The 26,683-nt window shown below is 34.4% G+C and overlaps 1 protein-coding gene across 1 annotated transcript in view; it reads left to right on the top strand.

Annotated features, from left to right (window-relative positions):
- The window catches only part of RAP1B (RAP1B, member of RAS oncogene family), a 43,284-nt gene extending 19,996 nt beyond the window's left edge, over positions 1-23,288 (top strand). Inside the window, exons 2-8 of the mRNA XM_087814554.1 lie at positions 13,287-13,369; positions 14,386-14,454; positions 15,677-15,733; positions 16,672-16,812; positions 18,484-18,627; positions 19,321-19,437; positions 21,618-23,288. Coding sequence (XP_087670680.1) covers positions 13,313-13,369; positions 14,386-14,454; positions 15,677-15,733; positions 16,672-16,812; positions 18,484-18,627; positions 19,321-19,407 — 555 coding nt within the window. The 5' untranslated portion in view covers positions 13,287-13,312 and the 3' untranslated portion in view covers positions 19,408-19,437; positions 21,618-23,288. The remainder of the gene's footprint in view (positions 1-13,286; positions 13,370-14,385; positions 14,455-15,676; positions 15,734-16,671; positions 16,813-18,483; positions 18,628-19,320; positions 19,438-21,617) is intronic.
- The last annotated feature ends 3,395 nt before the right edge of the window (positions 23,289-26,683 follow it).

Genomic DNA, 26,683 nt, shown 5'->3' with positions numbered 1-26,683 from the left:
AGGCAGCTTGAAATTTTCCTTCATTCCCTTTAAAGTGGTTTAAGCTTTAGTCATAGATTTGCAGAGACTGTTTCTAAAGCAGTGTCTAGGATAGTCTGTGCCTTGTCATTTCTTTGTTGGAATTAGCATTTGTATGTGTTAATGTTATATAAATCCACAAAACTCCATGGTTGAGATCTCTCTGATAGCAGGTATACAACTTAAAGTGGCTACTGAAAATCCTTGCAAATTTTATCAGTTTAGCCGTAGTGGGACATGAACTGTTCTGGGACATGTACTGTGCCTGATAGTATTGTTGGAAAAGAACCATTAAAAATATTGATATTTTATACCAAAAAGAACTTTAAAGACCTGATTCCTTCTCTCTGCCACCCCCTTCCCCCCTTTTTTGGTTACTCCCATTTTGCAATGATTAAATTGTAACATGCCTCATGGGGCTATGTGGAATAATAATAGTGTCCTTAATCTGATTAATCTGTTGGCTAAAATAGGCTCTTCTGGGATGGTTTGTTTGGTTGTTATTTTTCTTGTTTTAAAAATGTGAAGAGTCCATTTGATGGTATTTTAGCTTTTTATGGGTTGTTTTTTTTACCAGCTCGTGAGACTTGTCAGCTTATATCCTGGACCACATTGTTATAGAAAAATTATTGTGCCTTTAAAGCAGATGTATCCAACATTATATTGATGTGTAGAAATGTAAAGATGAGATTTGGGTGATGAAAAAATTTGAGAAGACAAGAAAACAGAAAATTTAACATTGAGAAACAATGGTTTCCTTTTCATAAGGAGGAGGAAATCTTTACTTTTTTGCTTATAATAGTTTTGGTTGGTTTTTAGTAGAGACATATAAATGTATGTATGTATATAATTTAAGACTAGACCAACATTGACAGTGGTGTCACCATACCAGTAGTATTTGTTTAATCCTAGAGAAATCAAAAATAGGATGTAAGATGGTACTCTCCTGTTTACGAAAGCCTTCAGATAAAGAGAAAAAGGAGCAAGTCCAAAGGCACTCACTGTGTGGCAAATAATTTTTATATTGTATGGTTTATTGTACAATACAAGCTAGTTACTAAGTGTTTTACACTGAGAAACTCATTAAGACTAAAAAGGTTTTTGATTTTGTATAATATTAGTCATTTCTGTTCATGTTTTTATTTCTCAAACTGGCAAAAGAGTCCATCAAAGTTTATTTGATGAAGCTTTACAACTAAAGCTATAAAATCTTAGAATTGAGATTTGTAATCATCTAAATCATACATTTCAAATTAATAAGCCAGAAATACTGAGTGAAACAAAATTACACATTATATACTTATAATCTCACTAAACAAATCAATGTTCCATGCCTGAAGCCTTTTGAACACAGGCAGTGAGCATCTTCTTTCTAATCTCTTTAGGAATAAAAGACGCTGCTGTCATGTCCATACCATTGTCAGTTTTTACTCCACTGTCTTTGAGACCTATTCCAAAAGATATCTACTAAACCAAGTCTGTTCCTCTTAGGTGCCTTTCCCTTAATGGCCTTACTAACCATCTGTTTGATCATGGTGCATTTTATTGTTCTGTTCACACCCACCTAGTCATTCACCATGTTCTCTTGATTGTGACTTATACATTTCTCAAATATGCCTTCTATTTATTTCTTCTGTCACTGCCTTGACTAAGGTCACTGTGGTAAACTTTTACTGAATTTCCAAAATTCAGAAAACTAATATTTAGTTTATGTGATCTTTCTAAAACAGATATGTTTATGTCATTTCCCAATTTGCAAAACTCTTTGTCTCTCAGTTTCTTATAGAATACAGGTCAAACTCTTAAGCAAAGAAGGTCCCTTCCTCTTCTACCTACCCCTGCCCCTGTGCATTCATGATGTGATGAATTCTCTCATGTTAATACTTTCTCCCAGAAGATCATCTTCCAGTGAATGTCCCTATTCCCTTAAAAATGTTTTCCCTTCATACTTGCCTCCTGTATCCCCCTTTTCCCATGTGAGAAATAATGAGGGCTCTTATAAGGTAATGGAGTGGAGAGAATGAAACTGATGCCAGAGACACCAAGGTAGAATGAATGAAACTTGATAATGGAGTGAAGAAGAGAGACAAATCAATGACAGGTCCCCCAGGTGTACAGTTTATAGTATAGTATAGTATAGTATAGTATAGTATAGTATAGTATAGTATAGTATAGTATAGTATAGTATAGTATAGTATGTATAGTATGCTTTTAAAGCCCTTCAAATTTTAAGCACTGTAAATAGACAGATGGGATTTTTTTTTTTTAAATACCAATTGTAATTCTACTGGAATTATAATTCATACAGGGCCAGTATAAGAAGTTTTTTATTTTTTTATGCCAAGGTTTATGTAGTTTGTTTTTAATTGGGATTTGTGATATCTGTCAATAATTGGTGTGAACTTAAATGGCAATTTAAGTACAAAAGGTAACTTGTTAGTGGTCTTTTAAAAATCTAAATATTTATTTTAAAAATAGACTGCTTATTTGTTACTCACTGGTGTTAAACATTTTGTGTAGGATAAGTTATTTCATTTGAATCTTAAAAACTTTAAGCAGTAGGTACTGTTAATCCCATTTTCAGAAGAGGAAATGAATCAAAAAGGTTAAATAACATGACCAAGGTCACTTAGCTAATCTGTGTTAGAACTGACATTCTAACCCCAGAAACCAGATCTAGAGCTTGTACTCTTTTTTTCTTTAATTTAAAATACAGTTTACTAAGGAGTTGTGTGTGTATCAGATTCTAAAACAGCAAATAATAATAAAAAAATAAAATAAAAAATAAAACAGCAAATAATAAAGTTAATATTCATATTCAGGTTACCTAAATTTTGTTTGGAACACATAGCAGATCTTTGAGTCACTATGTGTGCCTATAGAATTTACAGTTAGATCTGACATGAGAGGTGGGGTTGGGGCGGGGACTGACAAGAGCAAATAAGTCTTGGGAGCAGGGAGAGTTTTACACACATTCAACCCTTGTGGAAGGATCTGCTAGAAACTAATAAGGTGATCTTGAGGCCACATTATTTCTTCTTGCCTGCTTTTGAAACATTGTTGGAACCTTTTTTATTTATTTATTTATTTATTGTCACTTAACTACCTTGCTAATTTATTGACTTGGCTGAGAAATCTATAAAGAAACTGGTTCTTCTGCACTTGTCACATTACTGATAAATTGTTATACTCTAGTTAATACATTCTCTCAGAGATGTGATCAAGTACTGAACTGAAAGGTAACTACAGTTAAAACTTCAGTGATAAAACTGGAAAACATGACCTTCAATTAATTGCATGTCACAGCATATGTTGGAATAATCTTTATTTACTGGCAATATTAATCCATGGAAAGGGCAAGGTAAGAATTTTTTTCCGACTTGAGGTATTATAAATATGGTCAGAATAGAGAAAATGCTGTAAACAATTTGATAGTCTACAAGTTCTACACTTGACTAGATTTAGAAATTTAGTTCACAGGGAAGACCTTTCTCAGCAGACTATAAGAATGAAAACATTTCCCATTTGTCCCCATTATGAGATAGGCAGACAACTCAGAAAGTAAATATGGCAAGCAGTACTCATTTTAACAGCTTTCTGTTTGTTTTATAGTTCCCTGTTATAAGTCTTATTTTTAAAAGGCTATGAGAGGTAGTGTTTAGACCTTATTTCTTCCTCCAAAAATAATTTTTAAATCTGCTCAGAAGTTTTGAATTCTATCATTGTGTCCAACAGATTAACCAGGTCCTTCTTACATTTGAATTAATTTTATTTGGGAATGAGAAGAGAATACAGTAATTCTCTTTAGCTGCTAACGTACCACTTTGGGAGTTGGAGGTGGAAAGGAGAAATCAGATCATCTTTTCCAGAAAGTGTTTAGTGGAAGAAGTAATGTCACTTGACTTTGGGAACCAGCAGTTAAATGTTTTTACTTAGGCCTTTATTTATCATTTAAGATAAAAAAATTTCAGACTGGTTGGAGGAGTGAGGTGGATTGTGGTTAAACAACTTGAGAATAAGAGAATTGCTTGAGTTACCAATGCTTTAGGAAAGTTTTAATTTACAGCTCTTTGGAGACCCTTTGACATAATATTTTAGGGGAAAGGACTTGTACTTTTTTAAGTGTCGCTTATCACTTTTCAAGGATTTGATTCTTGTCATAACCTACCTTTTGTTTGTTTTTTGTTAATCCTCACCTGAGGATATTTTTTCCAATGCTTTTCAGCAAGAGTAGAAGGGGGGAGAGAGAGAGAGATAAATGTGAAAGGGACATATTGACTGGTTGCCTCTCACTGGCACCCTGACGGGTGGGGAGCAAACCTTCAACCCTTCTATGTGCAGGCTGCCACTCTAACCATTGGAACACACTGGCCAGGGCACATAACCTACTTTTTACATTTATTAACGAGATTAATTTAAATAAAATTATATGGTTGAGAACAAGTGTCTCTGGAACCCAGAAGTTCTGGTTCAGGTAATGCTGTATTTGCAGATTAGCATAGGCATATTGTTAATTAGCAATTCTTAACTTTACATATAACTTCCAAACTGCTTTCAGTTTTTACAAATAAATGCAGTTATTTACAAGGAATACCATAAAAGAGAGCATATGTAAACCAACAAAATCTCATCACCTGTACTGGAAATTCAAACTAGAATGTTTCATAGTTGACCATGCAAAATGTTTAACCAAGATATCCCCTATTGCTGATACATGCATGTTTATTCAACACATGTTGTCACCATCAGTATTATATTCATTTACCTAAAAAAAATACTTTTTTGTCAGCATTAATATTTTATTCAGAGTTGAGTGACTTGCTAAACTTGGTATTTTTTAGTTTCTAATAGCCACTTTTTAAAAATGCCAGTAATTATCAACATTTTTAAATTTTAACAACATGAGGTAATTACAAGACAGCTGTACAACTTTTTTTTTTTACCTCCAGGTTTTTTTAAGTTCAAGAAAATTAAATACAATCTCAGGATTTTCTCAGTATACCTAAAGTTGTAACACTGAGATTTTCCCTAGACTATCCAAATTACAGTCTTTATAACTTGCAGCACAATTTAGGTCATTGACTTGTGTAATTAATATTAAGGGTCAGAAAACACCAGTATTAATAAGACTTTTGTGTAGTAATCTGTTTTTGTGTGTGTGTTTTTTAATTTATTTTTTTGTGTGTTTATTTTTGTTTAAAATATTACAGATGTCCCTTTTTCTCCCCAATGACCCATTCCACTCTTTCCCACACCCTCTCCCCAGTCCCTCTCCATACCATTGTCCATGTCCTTGGGTTGTGCATATATACATATGAATTCTTTGGTTAATCTCCACCCACCTACCCTCCTCCCTCCCTCTGAGATTCATCAGTCTGATCCATGCTTCCATGTCATTGAATCTATTCTGTTCATCAGTTTATTAAGTTCTTTAGATTCCACGTATAAGTGAGATCATTTGATGTTTGTCTTTCTCTGCCTGGCTTATTTCGCTTAACATAATATTCTCCAGGTCCATCCATACTGTCCCAAAGGATACGAGGTCCTTCTTCTTTATAGCTGCGTAATCTGTTTTTTAAAGACTTACAAGAAGGGGTTATTTCCCAGTCTTTCTACCTGAACTACATTTTTAAAAAATATATATCTTTATTGATTTCAGAAAGAGGAAGGGAAAGAAAGATAGAAACATCAATGATGAGAGAGTAGCCATTGATCAGCTGCTTCCTGCACGCCCCCTAGTGGGGATCGAGCCCACAAACCTGGGCATGTGCCCTGATGGAATCCAACCTCTATCTCCTGGATCCTAGGTGGATGCTCAGCAGCTGAGCCATGCCGGGCCGGGCTGAACTACATTTTTTAACAAGTCACAATACTAATATGTACTTAGCTTTTTGCTTTTTGTCAATACTGGGGAGGGAGGTTTCTGTAAGACACATTCCAATTTCAGAGATGTTAAAATGTATTTAGTGGAATATAGTAGTAAGCCTTAGAGTCTGTAGCTAAAGAATTATAGTTTAGTTGATTTTAACATATACAGTGAGTGACAGGAATACTGAAATAAAGATAGAACCCCCATATGGTTGGAAACCAGTTTTAGTCTATGCATTTTGTCTCATCACTTACCTGGAAGAAACTTTATCAGACTAACACAGCAGTCCCTAACTGCATTCTTATATGTTTTATTGAGCTAGTAGGTAAAAGGGTATAGAGCAGTGGTTCTAACCAAAAGAACAGCAGTTCTGCTGCACTGTATTGAGCAGTAGCACTCAGACCGTTGCTATTATTATTTTAAAAGCTATCTTTTATTGATTGTTAGTATGTGCCAGGTGCCATGACTCTTAAGGAAAACTACTACATACTATTCTTTAATTTATTGAGCACATAGTATATACTAGGCACTGTTTCAGATTCTGAGGATATAGCAGTGATGAATAAACAGACCAAAATGCTAGTTTTTGTGGAATTTACATTCTTGTCATTTCCTTCACAACCTTATCATGTAGGATTACTGTCTCCATTTTCCCTGTAATGAAAGTGAAGCTCTGAAAATTTTCATGACTTGCCTGATATTATACAAAACCTAGATTTTAAACTTTGGTGCTGTGAACACTATGCTATGCTGTCAACATTGTCCCTCTTTGAAGATCTGTGAAAGAGAATAATAATTCTCAATATCTCAAACAGTAATTATCACAGATCCCCTTGAAATCCTTATGTCACTCTTCCCATCTTGAAATTCTGCATGAAATTTTAGGAATTTCATAGGTTCCCAAGTGCTCATTCATAACCTTAAAGTTAAGAACACTAATAGAAGAAAGTTCTGCAAACAGCTCACAAATATGCAGTTGCCACCGCTTTCTTTCCTATTCCCCCCAACAAGCCAATGACAAACATTACTTATTAATCAACATTCTCTTTTCTGCTAAAGCTGGAAGCATCCACACAATCATCCTGAAAACTAATGGTCATTGCCAAAATTGACATTCACAGTGAAATCAATTTTTTTATCAGTCTTAGAATCTAGAAATAATTTTTCAAAGCTGGTTTACTAGAAGGCACAGATTTGAAAAATAATATTAGTTTAAGTGTTGGCTATTGTACTGTTAGATTTTATTTTTAAGGAAAAAATACTTCTAGCGTTGGTATTTATCAGGATTTAAATTAAAATATTATGGTGGCTGGGTCCATATGAGGAAATAGTGATAAAAAATTAATGAAAAGTAATGACTATGCTTAGTTGTATTTTCTTCTTATTGGCATTCCTTGTTAGAAAACTTACTGGCAAGTTAGATGTGTTTTGTCACTATATTTTTAGATTTGAAAGTCTATTGCTGACTACTGCCACATTTCTCTACTTCAAAATTTGAATTATTTTCAATTTCCTATGACCATAGGGTTCTGTGCTAAAAATTCTTCTTGGCTGAGTTACTAAAATTAAAATAAACTCTAAGCATTATTTATAATATCCACCAGCTGGAAACAATCCAAATACCCACCAACTGGTGAATGGATAAAGAAAATGTCCTATATCCATGCAAAGGATATATTTTTTATCAGTAATAAAAAAATAGAAGGAAGAGATTACTTATAGAGGTACTAATATGAGTGAACATGACTCATTCTAGCAACAAGTAACATTTATGGATAAATGAAGCAACTGGGAAAAAGAGTCCTTACCATCTCATTAGGAAATGTAATTCTGCTCTGGCCAATGTGGCTCAGTTGGTTGGAGCATCATCCCATGCACCAAAAGGTCTCGGGTTTGATTCTCAGTCAGGGCACAGGCCTGGTTAGTGGGTTCAATCCTAGGTAGGGGTGGGTGTGGGAAGCGATCCAATGTTTCATCCTGGAGTCCACGTTCCTCTCCCCCCCCACTTTTCCTTCTCCCTCTGTCCCTGTCTCTTCCCCTCTCTCTAAATCAATACAAGCATGTTTTTGGGTGAGGATTTTAAAAATAAAATAAAAATATTTTTTTAAAAAAAGAAAGAAACGTAGTTCCCATAAATGTTTACTTTTTATAGTCAGTATTTTTTAAATGGTAATTTTATGTTGATTCAGTCAGTTGTGTCAGTGTTTTTGTTTTAGGGTTTTAGTAACTTTATGCAGTTGTGCAGTCATCACTACCGCCAGTTTTAGAACACTTCCATCACCCCAGAATAGTCCCTATGACTCTAGTCAGTCCACTCCCACCCCCAGTGAAGAAAGGTCAGGGAATTGTTGGGTGCTCATGTTTTCCCTTGGAGCAGCATTATGGGACAAATATGGGATCTTTCTACTTTCTTTTCTTAGTAAGCATGGAACTTTGATTCTTCCTATGGCTCTACTTGCAGTATGTACAGGTATCCTATTCCATAGGCTCCCATTTCTTAGAAAATTTCTAGCTTGTTTACTTTGTGAGGATCTCTGAAAATGCTCAGCCATTTGTATATTTTCTAAGTTATCAATTTTCCATTTTAAGTTTAATCTGGTCAGAAAGAAGGGACATGTCTCCCTTTACCTCAGCTCTAGGATCTACCACAGAATTTTTAAAATATATATATTTATTCCAGAGAGAAAGGAAGGGAGAGGGAGAGAGATAGAAACATCAATGATGAGTCATTGATCGGCTGCCGCTTGCACATCCCCTGCTGGGGATCAACCCCGAAACCAGTGCATGTGCCCTGACCAGGAACTGAATATTTTTTAAGTTTTCCTGAAGTTATACTTTTTTTCTATCAAGTCATTTTTATTTTGTTTGCAACTTTAAATCTTCACCAATCTACTCCTAAGAAAGACTTCTGAACTAGAACCTAAATAGGTTCTTGTTCTCTCAAGGTCAATTTTTTTAAAGCTGTTTGAATCTGGTCTTTCTTATTCTTACGTTTTTAACCTTTTTTCCTTTATGGGGAAATTAATTAGTAATTAAGTTGGAATTTTTGTAACAAATTTGTCAGTCTTCCTGAGAATTAGGAAAATCCTTAAGCATAAATTCAACTAAATTCTAGGTCATTGTTTAAATTCAATTTTTATAGCTCTTCTTTCTACTTTAGCAATTAAAAGGCTCTTTATTGTTTAGTATAATTGTTCCTCTGCTGAGAAATCCTTAGAAAGGTAGTTCATTGCAGAGGTAAAGGGAAGGAGCAGAAGAAATAGAAGGTTTTGTGGGTAATATAAATAGACAGAATGAATCAGGGAGGATAGGTTTCCAAAGATTTGAGCAACGTAGAAGAAAAGAGAGACTATTTCAGTCATATTTTGAAGCCCCAGAGTACCAGTTAAAGAAGTTGATTAGTCAGTGTTACTTTTGTCTCATAAATCTTTCTATAATTATAGTTTCTCTTAAGGTATTAATTTTGACATTCCAAAAGTTGACCATCAGTCCAGTTGTTAAGTCACAGTTGCCAGTCACAATTTTTGTCATTTACCAATTTAAGTGTCAGAGTCAAAATTACATTGGAAGTTTACAAAATACGCAGATTCTTCCTAGAGATGGTTTTGGCTTTGACAAATAAGAAAGAGATCACTAGAGTCAAGAAAAATTGTGTTGTGATAATTACTTAGGAAGAGAGACAGTGAGAACTGTCTGGGTAATAGAATGTTTTAAGTGTTAATAAGGGCTGCTAGGCCAGTGTGGCTCAGTGGTTGAGCACCAACTTATGGACCAGGAGGTCACAGTTCCATTCCCAGTCAGGGCACGTGCCCAGGTTGCAGGCTTGATCCCAGGTAGTAGACTTACAAGAGGTACCCGATCAATGAGTCTCTCATCATTGATATTTCTATCTCTCTGTCTCTTTCCCTTCCTCTCTCTGAAATCAATAAAAACTTTTTAAAAAAAAAAAAAAAGCTAAAGAACTAAAAATAAATTTTTTTTAAATGTTAATGAGGGCTGTGTTTATGGTTGCCAGGGGTACTAGGATATGTCAAAACTAATTTAACTGTAAGCCTAAGACCTACTTGTTTCACTGGATGTAAATTATTCCTAAATAAAAATGATTTAAGAGTGCTTTACAAAAAATAATAATAATAATAAATGTGTCCTTACAAACAGATTCTCAGGTTTCCTAACCAAGTTAGGAAGGAGCCACATAATCAACAATCCCACAATTAATGACCTTTATAATATGCCATCATGAAGGTTTTGTAAGTGACCCAAGGGGAAGTTTGACCAGTCATTCACCTTTGCTTGGTCACTCATCTTCAACCTTATAGTGCTTGGGGCTAGTTTGAATTGGGCTGGAAGCTTATTGGGCCTATTCCTCCATCCATTCCAAAGGGAGCACTCTCTATTCAGTGAGTAAAACTAGACAGTCCAGTACAAAACAAAACACATGAGACAAAACTTTGCACAAATAGATGAACAGAAACAAAGCAAGTAACTGAAGAATTAAACTAATGGCAAAAATATTTACCAAACAATACACCTCCAAGCCAAAACCAAAAGGCTTAATTGCCTTACACAAAGATCTATTTGGTGTAATTCCTAGAATAACAAAATAAATTTAGCAATGAAAGCTCAAGGAACCAATTGGAGCTCCCATCATTTGTTAAGACTGACTCATCTGACAGCAAGTTCAAAGAACAAACAGAAGTGGGTCACAAGCAGCCCATTTAGTACACTTGTTTATCTAAGGGCATCATTTGGAATGGTGCCAAATGAAGGTCTTAGGTCAACTGTCAAAGAATAAGAGAGACCATTCATATCTGAAACAAAAAACAAAGCTGAAGTTATGATTACTTAATAAGGAATAGCTATCCCAATCAGACACTGCCTCCCCTGAGCAGAGCAGACTGCTAGTCTTAAATAGTTGTAGGGAATTAGAGTCCAAAGATCAACAACCTTTCAAAGGCAGGAGTGAATTAATGTCAGTGATAGAAGCACTGTCTCTCAAGCAACACAGTTGTTGATTGGTTGGCATTTAGGTTCATTGACATGAGTTGTTTTTAAGTTGTATATAAAGAAAAATGACAAGTCATTAAAAAGTGACATAACCCAGCTACATAATGGATAAAAGAATGCAGGAGATGAGTCTTATTTGTGTTAAAGTAGTTCGTTTGTTCTTTGGGATGTTTAGGAAATTCTTGTCCCCATAGTTACCACATTCCCTTTAGTGTTAGGTTCAGAAACACAAATTTGGAGGCATCTTTCATTAAAACCCTAAGTTTTTAAAAATATTTCTCAACTAGAAATTATTATAGGTCTATATGGTTGGGTGATATCCACGTGGCACTGTTAATAGAAATGTCACCTACGTAATTATTTTTTTTGTTTTTGCTTTTTGTTGTTGTTTGGGTTTTTTGTTGTTGTTGTTAATCCTTGCCTGAAGATATTTTTTCCATTGCTTTTCAGAGAGGGAGGGAGGGAGGGGAAGAGAGAGAGAAACATCAATGTGAGGGAGAAACCTAGACTAGTTGCCTCCCATACTCGCCCCACAGGGCAGGGAGCAAACCCGAAACCCAGGTACATGCCCTTGACCGGTAATCAAACCCGACACCCTTCATTGCACAGGGCAATGCTCTAACCTACTGAGCCACACCAGCCAAGGCTGTAATTTTATTTTTAAATATTTTTTTACAATAAATAAACCTGACTTTGGTTAAACTTTACAGAGAGTAATTTCTTTATTTGTCCCAAATTTATATGCATGCTATAGGGTAGAATATTCTTAAAGCTGAAAGTTGGTTCAATTTATTTTATATCCTCTTTCCTAAAATTATAATTTGGTAAGAACTGTGTACTCACAGAAGGACACTATGTTCAAGAACTGGGAAAAGGTCTATGGGAATTATGGGTTCAAGTTTCGAAATAAAATATAGGAACTAGTAAATGGGAAAGTTTGCAGTTAACTTTCTATGGAGTGGGGTGGGGGGGCTCCCCATTCAGGAACAGAAGAAAATACACAGTAGATTAGCAGAAGTGAAGGATATAGTTTTGGAAGGAAGCCCATGCAATAGGCCTGGCATCCTAAGGAGAAATAAAGGAGTGTCATAGGTAGGTAAAACAAAGGATATCTTTTCCAAGAGTATAGGCTGGAAGGAAAGAACATATAAAGAGATTTAACACAAATATACCAGCGTGAGTCCATTTGTGATTGACTGACTTTCAGAAGGGACTATCAGTAATTGACTAGTTTGCAGAAGCATATTTAATGAAACAAGCGGTTATTGGTTGATTAAATGTGTTTAAACTTGTTACCATGACTAAAGAACTGTCATTTCTTTATTACGAAGGTTTAAAACCTGTTCTGGTGGCTACTTTTGTACCATGGCTACTGACCAATTTTTTTTTCTAGGGATGTGGGAACTTTGTGTTCTCATGTTATCCCCTGTTCTGGATACTTTAGGATCTTCTTTCTCTATCTTTAGTATACTGAAATTTTATAATGATAATTATAAATTTTATAATGAGAAGCAAAGTATGGTTTGCTTCTTTTTGGTTTTATTATTGATATTCAGTATTTCATCATATTGAACAGTCAGTAGATTTTTTGAGTCTGAACATTAATATTCTTCAGTTCTGCTACTGATTCCTGACCATTTTCAGACACTTTGTAACTCCCATTTCAGTATGGATATTTGGTCTGCTTTCTCTGCTAACTCATTTACCGTTCGTGTATTTCAGGGGTCAGTAAATTTTTTCTATAAATGCCAGAGTAAATATTTTAGGCTTTGCAGACCAAATTGTTTCTGCTGTAACTTCTTAACTCTGCCATCACAGCAAGATAGCAGCCACAGACAATACACAAATGAATAGGCATGGCTGTATTTCACTAAAACTTTATGTACAAAAACAGATAGTGGGCTGGATTTGTCCACAGACTCCTGCCCTATCCTCTTTATCTTTCTAGAATATTAGCTCAATGAAAGGCAGAATTATTTCTCCCCCATTTGGTATATTCCTTTCTTAGTAGGCATTCAACCGCTCGTAACTCAGGGTACAGATTATTCAGGAAAGCGGGGTAAACGTGTCTGTTGCTGCCATCTTGTAACCAATAGAATGCCCCTTCAAGCTTTTCTTTAGCTCTCCCCCCCCCCTTTTTTCTTAATAGCATAAATATTTTACTCTAATTGAATTTAGGAAGCACTGAAAGTCATGTCTGTAATCCTGCAGTTTCTTTCTACATTTGATACATTAAAAAGACCCATTCTTTAGTAAATCTGTTTATGGGATGCTCCGTATTAGTATGGTATAGTAATAATTTTTAAATAAATCTACTTGTTTGAATGTCTTACTTATATAAGAACCATATGATTAAAAAGATTACTTAAGAATTCTTTTTTTTCTTTTCTAGGTACTAGCTTTTGACAAGTTTGCACCATGCGTGAGTATAAGCTAGTTGTTCTTGGCTCAGGAGGCGTTGGAAAATCTGCTCTGGTAAGTCATTCTCACTGTACCTAAGCTATTCGCTCCAAGACTTGTTCTTCTGTTAAGCTTTAGGTTTGATTATTTGTTTTCATTTATTTGTTAAGGTGAAGTCTCATAGTGATTTTAGAAGCAATATAATATTTTTCCTGTAATTTTAGTCAACTTTTAGTTACATCTGGGTAGATCGTATTCTCTCTGGAACATTGGTTCCAGACCAACATGAAATATGCCAGAATACAGTTTGAGCTGAAGCACAGAGGGTGAGAGCATATAAAAATGTGTGTGTGTCTGCATTTCAGAGCCAGATAAGAGTTAGTTTTGGTCTTTCTCATTGAGAGTTGGCATATATATATATAAAATGTTAGAAAATATCAAATTAAGCTTATGAAAAAACCTTTTTCAAATAATACCTTTGACTATGCAGTTTTTAAGTTATTTTGGCAGCCATGTTTTCTATATCAAGGAACAGTATAGGAAGAAAAATGACACAGCTTGATGGTGGTTGCAGAAAGGAAGAAACTCAGGGAAAATAACTTGATGAATAGTTGAGAGTTTCACAAAGCCCCAAATGAGATAGATTGACCATCTCGCTTAGCTACTTAGCACAGAACTTGACATGCTGGAATCAAACTGAGAAGTGTGTACAACAGAGCACGAGCTGCTTTTTCATTTGTAATTTTATCCAAAGTAATGGGGGGGTGTCTTGAGTGTACACATATGTGTGTACACAAAACAATTATCCACTTTCTAATTAAAATTCAATTAAGAATGAAACTGGAAACATTAAAAAATTTTTAAATATAGTATGATCTCTAAATTTAGAATTAATTACCTAATAAAGAGCATGGTGATTACTTAAAATAAAAAGGCTTTCTAAGGTAATCTCACCAAATGCATGCATTCAAATGTAGTAGTGGTTTTTCATCAATGGCAGAACTACCTGTGTGAAATCAATAGTTTGAAATGTACAGATTTGGATTTGTTCTTTTCTTTAGAAATATAATGGTATGTTCATTTTTTTTCAGACTGTACAGTTTGTTCAAGGAATTTTTGTTGAAAAATATGATCCTACGATAGAAGATTCTTACAGAAAGGTATATGTTACATTAAAAGGCCTTTTGCTTTTGACTTGACTATAGATATAAATTATTGGTTTTAGCTTTATAATTATTGAATGTTATTTACAAAGTAGGATAAAGAAGCAGAGTTAATTTATAAAATGAGTGGGAAAAGTTGATTATTTCTTGTCATTGCATGTTTACCAGTTTATGAGAATCTTAAACACTTGACCCTCACTGTCCCTCTCTCTCATTCTGTTTCATTCTTTTCCTCTGAGAATTTTAAGTTTACCCTGACCCCAACATTGTAATTTGGCAAATAAGTGTAAGAGCTAAGTCATCCATTTCAAGTGATAGCTCCATGTTCCATCCCACCCCTATTCCAAATACTAAAAAGTAGTCTCAGGTTCCCTTCTTTTTAACCTAAAGATGTAAGTACAGAAATCTCCCTAACCTTCCTACTAATAACTCCTTGAGAAAGTGCCACTGCTCATAATAGAAAGGTTTATTTTGATGTTTACTAACACAACATATGACAATAAAACAATGTGCAGACATTTTTAATGTAGTAGGGAGAAAGTTATCTCCCATCTTACGTAAGATACAGCATGGCCCCTGCTGCTATGCAGACATTGTGTTTCATTCCTCCTGCTGTCTACAGTCTACCAAAAACAAAAAAAAACTGGAAAGCCCTTCCTGCACCCCCACTGTGAGGTAGTATAACTCTTTTTTATCCACAGCTAATTTTAAATAACTTTTCCTAGAAAATGTTATGTGAAAAGGTGTAACAGAGAAACACAATTTATTTTATAGCTGCCCCTCTGCTTCCTTGCTACCAGAAATTTTGTTGCAGTACAATGAAGGGGATGTGGTTAGCTAGAAAAAAGAAACTCTGAAGTATGGCAGAATTGAGGTAGACAGAGTTACTTCTGATATTATTGGAACTACAACTGATTTTAATTTTTTGAGCTTTTTGAAATAATTCTTTTTAGAACTAAGTGCTGAGTGATTCATATTGAGCTTGGATCTTGTCAGTATCCGAGTGTTGAGTCAGTATACATGGTTTTTGCACCTAATATAGTTTGGAGTTGGTGGACCTTGATTATCTAGCTATTTTTCCTCCTGTTAAAATACTGCTTGAGATTACAGTTGCTATAATCTTTGTCTCTGTTTTAAATGTCACATTAGCTTTTGTGCATTTTAAGATAGTGTTGTTTACATTAAAAAGTGAAGGCGTATTTTGATTTCTTCCCCCCAGCAAGTTGAAGTAGATGCACAACAGTGTATGCTTGAAATCTTGGATACTGCAGGAACGGTATGTAAAACAAAGTACCAAAGTATATGCACAACTTGTGCAGTATTGACTTTGTAAATGCTAGTACTCTATAGACAAATACTAGTTGAGCTTATTTAAAAGTACGACTTGGGTTAAATTATAAAGCTGTTTTTCTTATTCTTGAATTCTACTTTTTTTGTGTATCCTTTGTAATTACAGGGGGTCAGTTATTAAAAAAAATACTTAGAAACTGTTGGGATGAAAATTTTCAGTCTCACTAGTACTTTTAAAACAAGTTAAAATTTATTACCATATTTTAAATAATGTGGAAAATATTTGGGTATACTTATTTATTGATTTACATAATACACATTTATTCCTCTGTGGCTGTGTGAAGTATTTTGAATGATATCTTCCCTCCTTCAAAGTATTTATGGACCAACTAGATTTGTTGGTATCTGAAGGTGAAGGGAAGATTTATTCTGCATATATGGTATTCATTCAACTAATGTTTGAGTACCTGATATGTACCATGGACTGTGTCCTTACCCTCAAAGTCTCACAGTCTAATGAAAGAGAAAATATATGGGAATATGGCAAGCTATAGGTAAGCATACTGGAGGACCCCGTAGAACTAGGGCATTCATTGTGAGCTAGCTGTAACTTAGAGATTCAGTTTGGGTGCCCTACACATTATGAAATATTAAAAAGCTTCCTTTAAGTAGCTTTTAGAGACAGGATATTTCTGTCCCACTGGAGTATATTTATTGCACATAAATCTGCTTTGGTGTATCATTTTTAAATTAAAAGCTTATTTTTTAAAATACCACTTTTCAAATATCTTTCCGTGGACTGTAATTTTAAGATATGTTACATAATACTACAATATTCTTCATTGAACTCTAATTATAGACTTTGAAAATTGTCAAATTAACTGTCACAACATTATTGTTCTATAATGACTCTTTCTATTGTAGGAACAATTTACAGCAATGAGGGATTTGTACATGAAAAATGGACAAGGCTTTGCATTAGTTTATTCCATCACAGCACAGTCCACATTTAATGACTTACAAGATCTGAGAGAACAGATTCTTCGAGTTAAAGACACTGATGATGTAAGCTGACATCCTAATAAATAAATGTACTTTATTTTAAACTCTTATTGTATGATATCCAATTTAAAAGTTTAAATTTAAACCCAATTTAAAGTTGATGTTTTTATTTTCGGGGGCTTGTGTTTCAAAAGATTTTCCTTGAAAAGCCAAAATATATCTTTAACCCTCAGACATATTTCAAATATATATAATGTGAAAATAAAAACTCCTCTCCCCTTAACCTGTGTAAAATAAAATTTTTGCCTTTCCCATTTTTAAAGCATGCATTTGGTGGGGAGGAAGGAGAGGTGTGGGTGACAACTGTTACTAATAGAGTGAGTGATGATGTTCTGGCCACATTACTGGTAGACTTAAGAGCCTTTTTAGCCTGGCTGGTGTGTTCAGTGGTTGAGCGCCGACCCATGAACCAGGAGGTCACAGTTCGATTCCCAGTCAGGGCACGTGCCCAGGTTGCAGGCTTGATCCCCAGTATGGGGCATGCAGGAGGCAGCCGATCAATGATTCTCTCTCATCATTGATGTTTCTATCTCTCTCCCTATCCCTTCTTCTCTCTGAAATCAATAAAACATATTTAAAAAAAAAAAAAAATCAGTATTATATATAAGCACATCTAAAGCAACTATGACAGAAAAAGAGCATAATAATTTTTAAAGGGAACCAAAAAATATATTAGACTCTAATGTTAATTTACATGCCCCTTCAAAGTGCCCCATAATGGAGTTTAATCTCTGTAGGAAGCTTCAAAAAGATTACTTTAATTCCTCATCTTACTATATATAGCAGTGATAAACTTTGAGGTACCCTACATATTTATAGCAACCTCAGTGAAGCACTTCTGTTTTCAGTGAAGTAAGTCTGTTTTGTACTGTCTCTAGTAACTACTGTAGTTTTCTTCTATTAGTTGCATTAAACAAGTACTTATTAATATAATACTCTATATCTTCCTAAAAAGCCAAAGTTTTTGATTTTCTAATTTGGATTTTTTTCCCAAAAAGTTTCTAGGGAGTCAGTCTCTAAATGAGTAAAGGGAGTTTTGCAGAATAAGTATTATTTTTCCATAATGTCCTTTCAAATTATAAACATCACACGTATCCAAACACATTATTAATGTGGTCTAGAGTTTTAGTAAATAAAGATGATTTTACTTTCTGACATTTTAATACACTATATGAGAAACTAAAAATTCTACTTTTAGGGACTTTCCAGATTTCTCCTTTTTGAGTTGTAAAATTGGGAATAATTATTTGATAAATGCGTGTCAGGAAACCAGAAAACTTGAAGTTGGTTCACATCTCTACGAGAAACATTTAAAATTTTTGAGCTATATTGGCTTTTTACAGCAACACCCTTTGGTATTTCCTTTTTAAAAAAGTTTTTTATTTTGCTTACTATAGTCAGTTATAAGTCCATTATGATATAATCTTAAGGGTTATTTTTCCCCTTCATAAACAGATCATAGTTTGTTTTCTAAAATTTTCACGTGAAAGATTCTTTAATTGTTAAGACTTTCATATTTAACTGTAAATTTTATTGCAAATTATTAATTGAATATTTTTCTCTGGCATAATATAAAAAATTAATCCTTAGAGTTGACTTAGAATTCTTTCAATTTGAATTTATATCGTGTATTTATTTACTTATTTCTTTTTACCCTCAAAAATATATTTTTAGGTTCCAATGATTCTGGTTGGTAATAAGTGTGACTTGGAAGATGAAAGAGTTGTAGGAAAGGAGCAAGGTCAAAATCTAGCAAGACAGTGGAACAACTGTGCATTCTTAGAATCCTCTGCAAAATCAAAAATAAATGTTAATGAGGTATGGTGAAATATACTTTAAAAACTCTATTTGGAATTCAACATTCAGAATTAATGGAAAATAATGTGTGTATATTAACACAACCCAAAGTTAATGTGTACTCAGGGTGCTTTGTTGATCTTTGTAGACAGAAATCTTACATTAAATATATGCATATTAATAAGCAACTATGGTATTTTAGCCTCTTTATTAAAGTGGAGTTAACCATGAGAAGGAAGGAAGACTGGACAAAAAATGGTAGGGGTGGGGAAGACAGATTAAGTCTTAAGGTATATAAAGGATGTTATGTAAAAGAGCACATTCAAAAAGGCATGCACCGTTCTTGCCTTGAAGGGGCTTAAAGTTATGTTGTAAAGATACATAGAAAGGTTTGAAGAAGAATAAGGCTTGTTTTCTTTGTATGATGGTAAATGTTCTAACTGAACTAAGATTAAGATCTCTATACCTCCTTTAACTCAGTACTTATTTTAAGGAGAACAATTTTAGCCCTACTAAAAAATAAACAGAAAAGAACTTGGCAGTTATAAGAATACCTGGTTTTACTCTCATTTCTTAACTGAATAAAATATTTGCTTTCTGGGGTTCATTTATATCCAGTTCAATTTTTTCATTTTACTTTTTCATTTTTCGTTTTGTTGGGGGTTTTTTTGAGTTTTTTCCTTCCTGTAATTAAAAAAAATAATTTGTTTGCAGATCTTTTATGATCTAGTGCGGCAAATTAACAGAAAAACTCCAGTGCCTGGGAAGGCCCGCAAAAAGTCGTCATGTCAGCTGCTTTAATATCCTAAATGCATTGTAGCTCTGAGCCAGGTATGTTCATTTCTTTTCCTCTTTTTTAAAATCATTTTCTCTTTTAATCTCTACTTCATTTAGGGCACTCTTGTTAAGACAGCAAGTATACGATTTTTTATTGTCGTAAAAAAGAAAATAGTTACTTCCCTTTTAAGATATCCATGAGTTAGTCTAATATCCTAGTGAATAAAACAATTATTTCATTTACATATCATCATCATAAGTAAAGTATTCCACATAAGTGAATATTCTAGTTAATTTAATATGTACGAGCCCCAATGGGACACTGGTTTGTGCTGACAGTACAGTGATGAGCAAAACTGACCTTTTCTCTTTGCCTCTTCATTGCCTTAATAAGTTAAGGTCTAGTGGAAGAGTTGGACAAATAATTACAAAATATGATAAATGCTGTTACTATAGAATAAGTCTATCTTAGTACTGATAATAAGAACCCCTGACACATTTATCCTATGCCAGGCACTCTTAAGTACTGTATATTACAAACAAGTGAACTGAAACACAAAAAGATTGTCACTTGTTCAAGCCCTGCAGTTAGTAAATACAGAGCCAGAATTTGAATCCAGCAATCTGGAGTACATGGCTCATAATTTGAGCCATAGACTGGCTCCCAAGTCCATGCTTAGTTATTATGAGTACTATAGGAGCACGTAACTGGGACACCAAACCAGGTATATCACATGTAAACTATGGATTCAGAATACGAGACATCTGAGCTGATAATGAAAGTTAAATAAAAATTGTGTAGGGGATGGACAGTTCCAGGCAGAGAGAACCACAAATTTCAGCCCACAGATGAGACAGCAAAGGAAAACTGAGCATGTAACATTTTTATATAGTTTTTGAAAATAATCATATTAAATGAGTTAATCCTTATAAAGCAATTAGACCAGTGCCTGGTACATGATAAATCCTCAATCATTTAGCTACTGATGTTTGCCAACAAAATGATTTCCTGCTCAGTGTTCATTAAACCATATTGTACTGTATCCTTGGGCACATTATATGTTTGTGGTTCTGCTTCTTCCTATGTTAAATGGCCCTGTCCTACCATAGCACTCTGATTCTGTATCTTTTGGGGGGTTTTGATCTTACTCTCTGTTTAAGGCTTTCTGTTTAGAGGTAAATCCTGTCACTTCTGATATTCTGTCATTCCTGACCACATACATGCCCATTCTCACAGGTGTACCTGAACTCATATATTCCCACCTGTCCCTTCCAATTTGCTACATTCAGTCTGCTAGGAAAACTTAGCAAACTCAGACTCTGAATGAGGGCTTGTAGTTCAAGGCATTTGGGAAAATCAGTAGCCACATACATACTAACAGCGTTTCTGGAGCTTGCAACAAAGTCTGATTCCCACAAAAACAATAAAAGGGGGAACCTTTTTTTGTCCAGGCACGTATGCAGAAAATCACCCAAAGTAAATAAATATTTGGCAAACAATGTGTTCTGATTTTACTTCTTTTATTTACATCACTCACAATTTTCTTAAGTTTAATTATATGATTTTAGTGTAATACCAACTTTTTCTGGCATTCATCTAAAAGTTGATAGAATGTGTGTAAATACGGAATTAAAAAGTATATAACTGTCAACCCTAAGGAGCCATCATGAAATAAATTCTGTTTTGTCTACTTCTCTGAGCTAGCTTTTGAGCCACTCTTATTGGAAGAATGAGGAAGAAACGTCTTGATTTTCTGACACTAGAAATTCTAGCGAGATGTGCATTCTATACTTACGGTGTAATTCTAGGATTGTAAACACTCTTGTAGTATCACACATTTTGTTAATATTGCTGTCTTTCTTTTAATCTGAATTCTAATAAAGTTGGCCTGACCTAAAATTTTAATGTGGTCCTGTCTCCCTTCCCCGTTTTTAATCTTCAGAAGGTAATACACAGAAGTTTGCACTAAGGAACACTCCCCTTTTTTATCTAAAACTTTCATTTGACTAACTTTCAAGAGAGCAGCAGAAGAGATGAAGTCTTTCCAAAAAGATGAAAACATTTACACTTGCTTTGCTTTGCTATGAGTTGTGGTACCTTGTCATTAATGTAATGAGGACAAGAGCCTGCATTCTATTCATTTGTAACATTGTTGTCTTAATGGGTTCCTTTGGCTCTTTTGTGTGCTATTTTCAACCCATTTTGCAATTTATTTATTTTTTTCTTTTGACAGGTCTGAAGAACTGTTGCCCAATTCAACAGTGCCAGCATTCCAACTTTGTTAAACCTACCAACATCTTAAATGGACTTTCTGTGGTGGTACCCTTTAAGAGGCGGATGAAAGCTACTACATCAGTTTGCACATTCTAATCACTTTCCAGTATCACAAGAGAGATTTTTACTTATATAATAGCCCTAGAGTATGCAGCTGGTAAAACCAGAGGCTACAAATCCAGTATTACTGCTAAGAGACATTTTCATCCACCAATGTTGTACATGTATGAAAATGGTGTACTGTATACTTTAACACGCCCCATACTTTGTATTGGAGAGTACAATAATGTAAATCCTAAAAGCACCACTATTTTAGCATAATAAAAGAAAGTCCAAAGAGCTCCTATATAGACTACTCCAGATAACTTCGCTTCTTTGATACTTGTAGCTTATTGTAATTTTTTTTAAGAAAATCAAGGTCATTATCATTGTATTGTACAAATAAGCGCTTTGATTAACACAGCTATATAGTTTTTTTAATTTTTAAAAAACCTGTGGAGACAGTGATCTTGTCTTTAAAATACGATAGTCCTTTCAGTATAATGTCTTAGATTAAAGACGCCTTTAATATCTGTTGGGAAGGAAATGTCCAGATTTTTCAAATCTCTTATTATATGTTTCCTTTTTTGTTTACATAGGGAACAATGTTTATAGTTGTGTGTACAGTGGGGGTCTACAACAAGAAGTGTATATTTTCAAACAATTTTTTAATGATTTAACAATTTTTGTAAATCATTTTCAGGCTTCTGCAGCTGTAGATTCTCACTGTGAATTCCTTGCTTGCTCATGCATAAGTGTATTTGCAATACCAAATATACAGGTTTAGTATTTTTGCCTGTTAGTGATTGTTTCACATGTGTAACGTTTTGGTTGAGATGTTAAATGGTGGACGAGTACTGTGGATGTGAATGTGGGAAGTAATTTTAATCATGTATAATTGGTCACAAGGCCTAAGTTGCAGTAACTATTGCTGTTTTATTTAACAATGCCTTGTTGCTTTGTATGCATTAACGTTTGGGTGTAAAGATTGTGTGTCTATCTATCCAACAGGGAGCCACAGTATTTAAATTGACCAACCTAATGTTACAACTACTTAGAGGTGGCCAAATGTAAACTAAAAGCCTTAATTAAAGTGGTGCAATTTTGTATAACTTAGCATCAGTAGTTCAATAAATTTGGATTGCCATGCAAGGGCTTGCATTATAATTACTTGCCACTTGAATGTGTTTTGTGTAATGTTTAACAGTGCTTAGTAAATAAATATAGATTTAACTTCTTTTTAAATGTAATAGATGCATTTTACATAGTGTGGTTTCATAATTTAACATTTGGGCAAGCCAGACTGATTCATTAAGTACAGAACTGATTAGTGAAAGATGTCAGATTTTCCCCCTAGTATTGTTTGAATATCCACATATGACCTTTTGAATTTTTCCCTGAGAAAGAATTTTGTAAATCAAGCAATATTACTTATGAACATACGCCTTCTGCATAACGTTCAATAGCTCTTTGAAGTGTAAGAGGAAGAATTGAAAACACTTTGACAGATGTTATGCCTATGGATTTTTAAAAAAATATATAGGATGAAGTTATACCTAGAATATTATGGTTATAAAATTTTTTGAATGAAGTGGACTCAAGTACTACTTTCTTTTTAGATAACAGATCTGTCTTTGTCTTATGTGTGCTATAATTCAGTTTTGAGGGTTTTTTTGACACTTGCAAACAAATGTTAACTCAAACTTTCTCAAAATATTTGTCAGACACTAGAGCATATCATCAATTAGTTAGTGAAACCATCTAATTTAGGGGTGTCTGCTAATCCTCTAAATAGATGCTATTCAAATGGGATATTTAAAGGCTTTCATTTAAAGAAGAAAGGATCCTATGCCTTACATATTTAACTCACAGAGTTCCATATATTTAAAGCTTTCATGGATCTATAAAAAAATAAATGTATGTTCTCTCAGTAGCCCCACATAACTAAGAGAGTTGTTTTGGCAGAACTGGTTTTATTTATAGTCATTGGGAGAAAAGCCCAAAAGATACGGGATTATGGAGCACTAAAGTCACTTTAATTTACTATATGCTGTTGCATCCATTTGACCCTCTTTAAAGGCACCCTCCTTAATTCAAATGTTTGTTGCCTACCAACCTGTATCAGGCTGAGTTCTAGGCTCTTAAAACAAATATTCAACAGATAAAATTGAAGTACTTCCATATCAAGCATTGTTCTAGGTCTGAGGATAGAGCAGTAAATGAGAGTAACTTAGGATCCTGCCCTCCTAGAATTTATACTCTATTATAGGGTTTCTCAGCCTCAGCACTGTGGATGTTTTGTGCTGGATAATGAGGTGTGGGAGGCTGCCCTGTACATTATAGGATTCTTGCAGCATCCCTGGTCTCCACTCACTAGATGCCAGTAATGCCATTGCCAAGTGTCCTCCAGTTAGTTTTCGGGAGCGGGGAGGAGAGCGGATGTTGAAGGGCAAAGTCACCCTGGTTGAGAACCACTGATCTGGTAGGAAATACATTAATTTATTTAAAATTAAAAATACATTCTGGTGAGTGTTAGGGGTACAAAATGGACAGCTTTGTGAATAAGAATGTACGCTCTGGAACCAGATTTCCAGGGTTTCTAATCCCAGCTCTGCTTCTTCCTAGCATGTGACCCTGGTTAGATGCCTCAATTCCCTTATCTGTGAAAGGGAATGATAATAGCACCTACTTCATAGGAGTCAAAAAGAGTGAAAGAAATGCCAGGGGTTTTTTTTATGTTTTGCTGATAGAAATAGGGCTGTGGTTACACAGAATGCACCATTGCCTCACATACAAAACAGAAACTGCACCTTAGGAATGCAAATCATATGTAGAAGGACTTAAGTGCTTAAATGAAAAAATGCTAAAGTAGTTCGGTCAGAAAACACATGAGTTCCTTTTCATGTCCCCAAGGATGCTTGTAGAAACTTGAATTTTAGGAAAAAACCAGAAGAATATTTCACTTAATTTTTCTGAAAAGTATAAAAACCCTATTTTGACTTTTGTGTTGACTCAGCTTTTTTTCTTAAATATATCATCTTTACCACGTGAATATTACGAGTAGAAAGTTTTAAAACCACTATTTTTGAAAGTTTTGCTTTGCTTTTTTAATCATCTTGACTTTAGATGTGGGACAGCAAACTTAGAATCAGTGCGACCTGTGTTTCGTGTACCTCAGTCTGTGTCTTCATTGAATTTAATCCCCATCTGTTTTTCTGTCTCCTCTCTATTAAATCTTGGAAATGTAGGAAAGAGTTATAGTATTTTATAATTAATATTCCTATGACCTTATCTTAGAATTCTTAAGTGTTTGTGGGCTTAGAGCCTTAGCCAATCATGATTTATAGGACTCAAATTATCTTTAAAAATCTGTTCTGTAATTTACTGCAGTGCATCAATACAGCTGGTATTTATGAATGCATGAGAGAAGTGTAATAGGTTGAGAGCAGAACTAAATTTATGTTCCCTTAACTGACTATTAAGAGAAATATGCATCAGTCTTTGTTGGGATATTGATACTTATCAAAACTGGCTACTAAACCTATTAATGGCACAGCTAAGTTTGTAGGTTTGATATTAGTGTATCTTTGAAAGGTAGAAATAAACTACTTATTGCTAAATAGGTCTGTTTTCTAAATGCAGGGGTTTTTTTTTCAGATTTTTAAAAAATATATTCCACATGTTGTACATACTTTGAACTTGCTCCCTTAAAACATGTTAGTGGCCTGTAGATTACTGACTTTAAGAATTAAAGATTTTGCCCCAAATTAAGGATAGCTACTTGATTTTTTTTTAATCTGAGAATCAACAAATGTATTCAGTATTGCATGTCTGCCTTGTTTCATCATTTATAGGCAATCAATATCTCCTGAGTTGTCTGAAAGGGTTTGGAGACAATTTTTACTATTTTATATTATGAACTTGGTTTAAACTGATTTTCCTTATACAGTGACATAAATGAAATAATTATGCAGATTCAGCATTTGGGTGAAAATGCAGGTTTTTTTCTGAAAACTAGCACAGATCTTACAGGATTTTTATGTGAATAATATATTCATTTAAGTCAAAAAGTTTTCAGGAGTTGTTAAGTAGGCAGAGATCAAATGCTTTAATGTTTTTGTCATCTGCCATTATTAACCATTCAGATTTATATTTATAATGTTGTAGTTTATGTCCCCTGTAAGCACTCAGTTCAGAACAGGAAACTGTTAGTCATGTGCTGCATAATAGTTCCATCAACGACAGACTGCTTACACAGTGGCATACTCTAGAGCCCAGGAGTGCAGTAGGCTATGCCATCTAGGTTTGTGTAAGTGCACTCTGATGTTCGCATCACAAATCATCTAATGAAGGATTTCTCAAAATGGGTCCCATTGTTAAGCTGCTCATGACTTTATTGTCAAACTTTTGAATGTACAAGGTGCTATGCTTGGGGTAGAGGGAAGGAGCAGAGAGTAAATGATAAACCCAGTCCCTGCTGGCAAGGTACTTAATGCATCAGTGGTGGGGAAGACAAGTCAAAAAGTTTTGAAAATCTAGTAACCTATCTAATAACAGATCATTCTCTGTTATCCCTACTATGCAACTAAAACTAAAAATTGTATTTTGTTTTAAAATGTATGGGCTATTTGATTTATATTTCTATTAGTTTTACTCAGGTCAATGTTAGATTCTCTAACCAAATCAACCAGTGATGGAGAACTACATGGCTGGCAGAAAAAATGAGTATATTTCCATATTGGAAGTGGAGTACAATCAGATTGGTATGGTATATAGCAAATAGTTACCAGGGAGCCACTCTACTGTTCTGAGTAATATGACTGAAGTAACATTTGACAGCTGTGTGAAAGAGATGGTAGAGCTAGGGTTAACCCAGCCTGCTTGTAGGCTGCTTGGGCCTGGAAGCATGTGAATAGGTTTGGAGCTCTGATGAGAAAGGGAGCCCAAGAAATTCTTTAAAAGTACTGGAAAATTGGCCAATGGCTT

Source organism: Miniopterus natalensis, chromosome 2 (assembly GCF_054644295.1).
Source record: "Miniopterus natalensis isolate mMinNat1 chromosome 2, mMinNat1.hap1, whole genome shotgun sequence".
NCBI classification, from domain to species: domain Eukaryota; kingdom Metazoa; phylum Chordata; class Mammalia; order Chiroptera; family Miniopteridae; genus Miniopterus; species Miniopterus natalensis.
The sequence above is the reverse complement of the archived record's forward strand: the minus strand, read 5'-3'. Positions and strand labels throughout refer to the sequence as shown.